The sequence below is a fragment of the Photinus pyralis genome, unplaced genomic scaffold, assembly GCF_008802855.1.
Source record: "Photinus pyralis isolate 1611_PpyrPB1 unplaced genomic scaffold, Ppyr1.3 Ppyr1.4_LG6, whole genome shotgun sequence".
Classification (NCBI taxonomy): domain Eukaryota; kingdom Metazoa; phylum Arthropoda; class Insecta; order Coleoptera; family Lampyridae; genus Photinus; species Photinus pyralis.
In genome coordinates this window covers 1722265-1732000 of record NW_022170663.1, presented here as the reverse complement: position 1 = coordinate 1732000, position 9736 = coordinate 1722265, and the positions used below count along the sequence as shown (strand labels likewise).

The 9736-nt window shown below is 36.1% G+C and overlaps 1 protein-coding gene across 1 annotated transcript; it reads left to right on the top strand.

Moving 5' to 3' along the window:
- The first annotated feature begins 323 nt into the window (after positions 1–323).
- Positions 324–6163, top strand: LOC116173308 (nucleoside diphosphate kinase-like). Its single transcript, XM_031490683.1, has 3 exons — positions 324–560; positions 618–824; positions 5685–6163. Exons 1-3 carry the CDS (start codon positions 420–422, stop codon positions 5838–5840), a joined length of 504 nt encoding a protein of 167 aa, XP_031346543.1. The 5' UTR covers positions 324–419; the 3' UTR covers positions 5841–6163.
- The last annotated feature ends 3573 nt before the right edge of the window (positions 6164–9736 follow it).

Genomic DNA, 9736 nt, shown 5'->3' with positions numbered 1-9736 from the left:
GATTGGATTGCATGTGGGGGGGCATAATAAAAATTGTGTTGTATGGAATTGAATTCGGTAATGGGCCATGTCAAAAATTGCCGTAATTTCAGGTAATTTTATGATGTTGAGCGTTATTTAATTGGTTGCATTTACACTGATAAAATCGTTGCCAAGTACAAATTGGTACGTGGTGTAAATCAAAAATTTCATAAAATACTTATTACGATTAATTAAAATTAATTACGCAGATGACTGTAAACAACTTTCTAATAACATGAGGTTCTAAAGAAAATTACATGTCGTTTATTTACGATTGTTTTAATTTTTAATAAACTCCCGACAAGGGCATCGTTACTGAGCTTGCGTGATTTACTTAACTTATTTTTAAGTCAACGACAATTTTCCCACATATAGTTTGAAATCTTCGGTGGTTCAACATGAACGGAAAAATGTCAGACGTACGTGAAAGAACATTTATTATGATTAAACCAGATGGTGTTCAAAGGACACTAGTTGGTAAAATTATTAAACGTTTCGAAAACAAAGGACTAAAATTAGTAGCGATTAAATTTATTTGGGTTAGTATTTTTGAATTTGAATTTTTGGATTTCAAAATTTCTTGAAAACTTCGCTAGGCTAAAGAAGAGAAGTTTGCGGAACATTACGCCGAATTGGCCGGTCGTAAGTTTTTCTCTGCACTTGTAAAATACATGAGCAGAGGTCCTGTGATGCCGATGGTTTGGGAAGGTCTTCATGCCGTCGAAATTGGAAGAGTGATATTGGGACAAACATGCTCTGAGGAATGTGCACCTGGGACTATTCGTGGAGATTTCAGTATTCAGGTGAGGTTCTTTTCGAGATATTTAATTAAGAACTATATCAGGGAGGGTTATCAAATAGTACCTACGTAGAGTTAAATGATAGGGTAATCTAGAGCCGATAGACAAATTTGCAAATTTTTAATCGTTGCATTGAGTTTTTTGCCTACTATTTTTTTCCTGATAAGAATACTGTGGTCTTTATAAATAAACATTTCCAAACATATCGAAAGAGATTAGGAATATGGTAATATATATCATAAACAACAACAAAGTAACGTTATATATACCTACGTAACTACATTGAATATCCAACTCCTCAATGGTAACTATAAGCGTAAAGTTGTATGTTTAATTTACTAACATTCAGCCGTTATCAGTTTGAATTTACTAATAATAGCAATTTCGTTATCAAACCGTTAACAACGCATGATCAATTCTGGTAATCCCTTTTTATAAAATATTCAAAATTTCATAATCCAAATCCAAAACCGTTTATTGTGCATTTGTGAAGCGAGGAAAGCAATTTCATACAATTAACTGCGTACCAAACCAACTTATTTCTCCAAACAAAGTGGCATTTGTTTACTTGTTTGCATTAGATATTCCACGATAATGTTTAATCGTCCATTTATGATTACTCGTTACTAACCTTCTTAATTATATTTATATAGACCTCTGCGGGATCGCCTTTGTTATATTTATTCTTCTTCCATTAGTGTCAAATCAATTTTGCACTATTGCTAGTTTTCCCCTTCGTTTTGGCACTATGCCAATACCAAATTGTTGAAATTTAAATAACAATAGGTACCATTTCTCTTATATCCTAATCAGTGGCGACCTTATGAATGGAATAATTGAATTGATCATTAAATTTGGGGGTCAATTTACTTGGCAGTAATTCAACTCATTACAACAAGCATTCTTCGACAAGCTATTACGCAACTAATAATTGCAAATGGTAAATTGTATTAAGATGGTACTTGCCCACCGCATAGTCATGCTTCGAAGTCTTCAAAGGTTAAGATCAAAATTGCAGCATATTGCCTATTGGAGTAATATTTTGATCAAAAATTAGTCCTTCATCAGAGCTTTAAACTGCAAAACAATACAAAATTAATAGTTCTATGCTTTTACTTAAGTTGTAACACTAGAAGATGCAAAAAACCTCATATCATTGATATTTAAAAAATGATTGTCGTTTAAATAAAACAATTAACACATTAAGATGTTTGAGGAACGTAGAATTGAGTACTTTTTTAAGGAAGGAAGAGTTAATTTAAAAAACAAGTTGCAAATCAGCATAATATGCATGATTAAAGCACATTTTTGGTAATATAGATCAATGTTTTATTAGTAAAGTTTAAAATTATCGATCTCACGAGTAATCTAACTCAAAATAGACGGGGGCCTGCACATCTATACTATAGCAGAAAGAGTTTAGTGAAAATTGGAAGTCTCTATAGCTATTGTAATTGCTGAGATCTCAGCCGAACAGCGAGCCAGCGAGCCATAACGAATATAATACCATTGTATATACAATGATAATACCGTATTTTCTTTCAAAAATGCCCTAAAAATGTAAATGTGCGGTTTCTGAATCTTCAAATTTCCATAAACTGCCATAAAAATCAACCAATTTTCTTCTACAGCTACAAGCGATTCATAATTCATCGCGGATTGATCGCTCTCCAATAATTCGATCACAAATCAATTTTTTTAAAGATGTATTAGGTACCAATCACAAGCGCTCAAAAATTTAAAATGTATTTAGATGTCGAATTTTTAGTTTTCCATCGTAATTTCTGAGGTGTATTGCTTATTTAAAATTTCCAACCCCCTCAATGGGTACAATTTGCTAATTCGGATTTGAGAGCATTTTGGCGCACTGGAGTATTCTAACAAAAATGAAAATGAATTACGGAAATCCTATGATTTACTTTCGTGGTAGATGATTAATGGGGAGGGGGCTCTTTACACACAAACATTTAAAGATCGCCTGGCATACATTCAAAATATATACTTACTATAATTCAAACAAAATCAACTCTGCGAAATATTGCATTTTCCCTTGGTAAATTCATAATTAAGTTTTTACATATAAGTAAGTAGATGTATCTCGTTCTGACGTTTCACTTGCCCTCTTCCCAAGATATTCGCTTCGAATTCAGCAATAGATGACTCCTCCAGACGATTCATTGTGTCTTTGAGAGCACCCCCTCCGACTAACCGCTCTTGAGTTACTTATAAGGAATTATAAAGAAGATGTAACCAGTCCATCCCCCAAGCCCCTCTTTTGATAAGGGGTTAGAAAGAAGGGTTTCTTTTGTTGACACCTTTAATTAGAATAGGTACCATGAAAGATCAAACTAATCCTCCCCTTTCCCACCGTCACCCACTGATCTCGAGAAGGAGTCCCGTGGGAAGGTTGTAGTTTGTACAAACCAATTAATTTCCATTGGACGTTTCATTAGGATACCATGAAGGGTAGAAGGTGTGTTTTTACTTGGCACCACAAATGATTTTTTTAGCCTGCACTATCCTAGATTTGATATCTTTCTCACTACGATTATCTGGTTTCAACAGGATGGTGCACCTGCGCACAACGTCCCAAGCGTGCGAGAATAACTATCAAACAAATTTCCTGGAAAATGAAAAATATGTTCGATAGGTATTCTCGCACGCTATTAGGGCGCTGTGTGTGAGCGCACCGTCCTGTGGAAACCGACAGTTTCCAACTTTTGTTTTTTTTTGTGTGCCGTACATCGTTAGTAAGTAATAAAAGAATCTACTCAATACAGTTTTGAGTGATCTAGTAATGCGCTGGATATTTTCATGGAATTCTTGGTTAGTGTGGAGCCTCTCGCAAAATGCGCGTTAGATCCAAGCACCCTTCTTAAAGTGAGTATATGAAAAGTAAAGCTCTGCGGCACTGCAGAGCTTGAAATGGAACGTGGATGGGTTATTGGACTCGTGGGTCATCGTTTTGAAACAGAGCAGTGGGTCAGCGGATCACTGGTTCTAACCGGAAGATTCGTTTTGACCCGCTGATCCGACAGTGTTGCAAATTGTAAACACAGACACTATGACTATTCCTTTATCTTACGGCAGAAACCAAACGTCAGAATCTAATGAGGCAAGAATTGTGACTGCCTAACTAAATTTGATAACTAATTACGACACAAGTGTTCTATTTAAGAATTAGGGAACTCTTTGTATCGCTGAATACTCACGATATGGCAATCATGATCCAACATCGATAGTTCCCTATGCTTCGTGACGCTTTGAACCCGTATTATTTATGATTATCGTACTAGGAGACAGGAGTGGCCCCAGTAGGTTCCTGCACCGAGATCTTTTGTGATTCCCGGTATTGTCTACCCTTTAAGAATACCTGTATCTTTAACAAAGTCCAGGATTTTGATAGGGCGAACCTTTGTTTCTTCCTTTTGTGTAATTTTCTCATTCTCATCTCATCACAATGGCAAATGACGTGATGTGGTGTTTCTTCTTCCTCATCACAACCCCTGCATAACGGGCTGAGAGGCAGTCCCATTTTGCGCAGGTGTTTGTGCAAAAGACAGTGGCCTGTGACCTCGCCTGTGACCATCTCTGTCGCAAGTTTGATCTTCATCTTTATTTTGCCTTTATTTTTGAGTGGGCGGGGTGTCAGCCAAGGCTACTCTACCAACCCAACCCACTATACATTTACAAATATTCATGCGCGAATCCGGATTCGAACCAGGGATCCTTAGCACCACAGTTCAGCTGCTTTAACTGAACTGCGCCATACGGGCCGGCTCGGATCGTACTTAGCTTTAAGATGCACGATGCTAATTTCCCGTTTGGGGTTTCCAGAAAGATCTTCCGTCCTGGAAGTTTTGACCAATGTTCCTCCTCGCCATTGACTGTCAGCCGGTATGACCCTCTAAGTGCCTCTGCCCTAATTACCAGGTGTAGTGGCGATACGCCCAAGATGGGTTCCATAGCTGCCGTAGGGGTCGTTATTATTGCCCCGGTAATTCCACGGCAAGTTCTTTCCCCCTATACGGGCATCCTCGTGCCGCCCGAACCACTACAACGTCGTTGTTAGGCGAGGGTGTCATATTTCTATGCTCTTTGGTTTTAGTATGGTATGAATCCATCTTATACACGATAGAATGTACTCCCTTGCTTTCCAGAGCAGTTTTAATCGAGTCTATGGTATCGCCCTTTAAACTACATCGACTACTCTGTGGATAGCACAGAATTTTCCTGGTTCATACGCACATTGGTGTTTACTGATGGGCTCGGAGCCCAGCATCTCATCCTTTATGTGTCGCTACAATAGTTTTAGGAGAAACGACATTAGACTTGGTTTGGGCGTACGAGTCTCGCCTAGGTTTCGGTATGAATACGACTTCTACGTCCCTCCACGACATAGGCCAAAACTTGCCCTTAGTAACGTACATGTGGAGACTAACAGGCCGAGACCTTGTATAGTAGAGTAGGAAAGTTTCAATCCATCCCTGAGGATTTTGAACCCTTACCCTATTTGGTCTCCTCTATCACAAACCCCACCCATAGAAACAGAGATACTCAAAGAGCAAAAATTGTACCCATTAACCTCTCTTCAAACTGTTTATGTATTACATCACTTTTTCATCTTCTGGATTGTGTTCTTTATATTAGAAAAAACAACACTTTTCCACCCTGATGACAGGACAATAAATCAAACCGATTCAGTTACAAAACTGTGGCTCAAATAAATAATTAGGTAGTAGTAATTGTCACCGAATCAGGGCCTTCAGCACATTTCAACAATCAATCTAAAAAAAATAGTGAGGTTTCCAAGGGTATTTTTTCTTGGTTATGACAACCTAAGTAAATCAATTTTCGTTACAGGGCAACCGCAATCATCCCATGGGCCGAAACGTCGTGCACGGATCTGACTCTGTCGAATCGGCGATTCGCGAGATCGACTTGTGGTTCAAGAAAGACGAAATAGTCGAATGGAAATCAGCTATGCACAGTTGGATCTATGAAGAGGACGACGACTAGCTTCCACTGCCCTCTAAAGCAATATCATTCGCAAAGAGCAATCTCTTATTTATACTCATTAAGATTTTCAAAATTGTTTAGACAATTTTTCGATGTAAATAATTATATAGGTAGGAAAGTACCTCCACTGCCTTGCCAGTAAATATTAGGAAATGTGATAGATTTCATATAGTTTTAGTAAATTACACGTTTCAAATTTTAAAGTAATCAATTTTAAATGTATAGGTATACTTAAGTGGTTAATTAAATTGGCGATTTCTATTAAGTAGTTACAATTATTTTACTACTGTTGTTATGTATAATAAAAGCTGTTTGACATAAGACGTTTCTGTGTTATATAATGGCACCTTGTTCGCCGAAGCAAATAATTATACTGTAAATATCACGCAAAGTAGGAAATTAATTGCGTAGTTGCCTACATCCTTTAATATTTTTAATGAACGACACAAAGATTTCTTTTCCAAAAGTGACTTTGTATATTTTGATTATTCGTTGTCATTTTGCATAAGAGCATCTTTCTAAATCCATCTGAACAATCTGAAGTAAGTAAGATATACTTTTCAAACTCAAAACGGAACCAGTAAAGCTGTACCATTGAATAAGTAATATTACTTATTCAATGGATGTACCTACTGAAAAAACAAAGACTGTCAGGTTTTGATTATCCAAGCCTACACTAATCTTTGGCGGTTTTCATTTACTACTCACTAATTAATTGTCCAACAATTAAATTTACCTATTACAGTGGTGTGCCAACTTAATGGTTAATTAGGTCAAAACAATCAATTGAAGCTATCGGAATTCAGAACGATTATTTGTTGTAAACATTTATTATTGACAATGATTTCATAAATTGTTGAGAGAGGAAGCTACGCTAATAAGTCTGTAATTTTGAAATTCATTTTTAATCATACCTTTCAAAAAAAGGGAAGTAGGTACCTACCTACTGATGCGTGTTTTAATTTGGTTGAAAATTTAGAGAATTTAAATGATAAATTTATTATATGAGTAAGGACTTCAATAATTAGGCTTATCTTGACCTACCTTGCGGTGGTATGGTGGATCAAAGCAGAAGCAAGCTTCATCTCAGTAGTAGTACTAGGTACACCCACAGCTGCCGAGGAGGTTCCTCTTCACTTAGTGGTGTAGAATGAAACAGTGAGGGCAGTGGCGTAGCAAGGTCTTCTGGCACCTGGGGCGGAATTTCAACTTGTCACCCTTACCATAATTAATCATAAGCCTTTTCAAATTTTAGATACGTTTTTGTCACCCCTACAGGGCTGGCACCCGGTGCAGGAGGATATAACAGTAATTGTAGACGGGGTGAGGATATAAGTATTTAGGTACAGAGATAACGTACCTAAGGGTGGAAAGCAGCGGATAGAGTACCGTGGAAAAGAGCCATCGGGGACCTACATTAGCAGAAAACTAATGATGATGCTGAGCTCTAGGAAATATACAAATTTCATCGATATCATTTGAACCAGCCAGTATAATTACAAAGTCATTTTTTGAAGGATCCTGTTTTCTGCAATCTGGTTTAACTTCGCGTTTGGCTTAAAGATCGATTCTGCTGTGCTTGAATGATTAATTTCAAACATGAGATTTCATAGTACAATCGACCAATAAAGACAAAGAAAAATGTATTATAAATTGTGCTGGAGTAATTAATTCCCAACTTGAGATTAATTAATGCACTTAAACATGGTATTTCGTTGTGCTCGAATTATTAATTTCGCACTTGATTGATTAGACCAATCAGTACATTATAAAGTGTACTAGTAGTTGTTTTAGAAAAGTAACGACATTCCATGCCAGCTAGTCGATAGGGGCTGTTGTGCTATAACGTAATTAATTTTAGAGTAAAATTGTAGGGAAGACTTTATTCTTTAGCATCACTCGATCTTGAATTGCACTTCCAAAGGACTCGTCTGTATAATTGTTTAAAGACCTACCTACATAGTTATGGATGCTTAGTTGGATTCTTGACTGAGTAGTTACAAAAAAGTGCACAAATAGGTATTATTAGATATAAGTATTAATAAAGTTCGACTTTTAATGTTGTCTAGTCCTCTGTCTATTTAATAATATAAATAAACTACTGAGTGAATGAAAACAGCTGCCAGCTGTGAATAAACAAGATTGACGTATTAAGTAAATCAAAAGAATTTACGGCGAAATGCATAGTGTTTTTGGTAAATTTATTTTGAGAATTTATTGGTTGTCACACATCAATCAAATCAAAGGTAAATGTAATCAAGGAGTTTACAATAAAGTGCCAGGACAAATATAAAGCATTCGAACAGTGAAACAAAGCTAAATTACTAAATGCCAAAACAATTATGTAAATTTTTAGCGTTTGCGAAAAACTGCAATTTCTTCAGAAAGTTTATAGGTCTTCAAATAAAGAAGAAAACCATAGTGTGTGGTATAGAATTTCGATCAGAAAGAAATTCTGTATTGAAAAATCCCAAAATACAATTTGGCGTCATTACGAAAAAATCAAGTCCTATGCCATTTGGCCGTGAAGTTGAAAACTATGTCAAAAATAATATTATACCTATTCAAATTCCTTTGTAAAATTTTTGCGAATATAACCAACATACCCCATGCGGCGAGGCAGGAAAACCGGGTACCTTATATAGGCATAGTGTGAAAAAAGGTTGCAGCCAATCCAGCAAATTACACTTAAGAACTCTTTTGAATAAGAAACATGTACGCAAACATAAAATTAAACTTCAAGGCCATTTTGGTGTCAGTTACTGTGTAAATCGGAGCACGTTGCCCCTTTTTGTGACTAAAAAACGCATCTGAAATTTTTGAAAAATCTTTCTGAAAAACTGAAAATGTCAAATTTCGTTTTCCTTTTCCTTAGTTTATGGATTTTTCTGGAAATTTTATGTAAAATTCGGCGACATCTGTTATTTTTCAAAAATTTCAATGCGTTTTTTTAGTCAGAAAAGGGGTCAATTTCACTTCCGCTTAATGCAGAGATCCCAAATGGTGAGTCACGAATCTGAACCACCGGGTCAAACATAGCAATTTAAAATGATAAGCGGTAATGCCCATGCAAAATCAATTATCCAAAAATATAAATATGTTAGTAAAGTCTGATGACATTTTAAAATACGTTACTTTCAACATATTTGTGGTCATTTGATCCAAAACCGTTCAATAAAAAAATCAATATACGTTCAACTTTAATATTATAGAAAAAGTGTGCCAAATTCGTGACAGAACAGCTTCCTAGCTCAAACCAAAAATAGCGCTTATCTTCAAAAAATGGGAAAGTGCAAATAACGTTTCCCACGAAAGTTTATTCCAATGTAGAATAATATTCAATAAAAATGATCCTGCAACAAAAACCAAAAGCTAGAGAAAAAAAGCTTTGAAGAAGCAACGGCAGGGCTGCCGTTAGCCTCGACGGGCCCCGGGAATATTTTTTGACCGGGCCCCTATAATTGAAATTTTTGTTATCCATCACCCTTATCTTAAACCGAGTCTTAAACTAGACATTTTTAATCTTGACTACTTAGATTTGAAAGGAGAACATTTGAATAATTTTCATACAGACACAGTAATTTTCATAATTTATTATGAATTTTTAGAATTCAAATAACCAAATTACAATGTAACTGTGCGGATTTTCATATTAAGCAAAAGTGAATATCACTCGCTCAAAATTAATTTCTCTAGCAATTTGAGCTTCAAGAGCTAATGTACCGAGATTGATTTAACGATCTTGACTCATAGTCGATCTCAAACGGTTTTTTACCTAGCGAGCCTTCTGCCAGTGTGCCGTAATTAGGAAATTTTGCTCAATGGTATGGTGTTTTAAATCTTCTGCTGTGCATATTTTTATATTCTACTCTCTCATGTAGAGATATGCATATGCA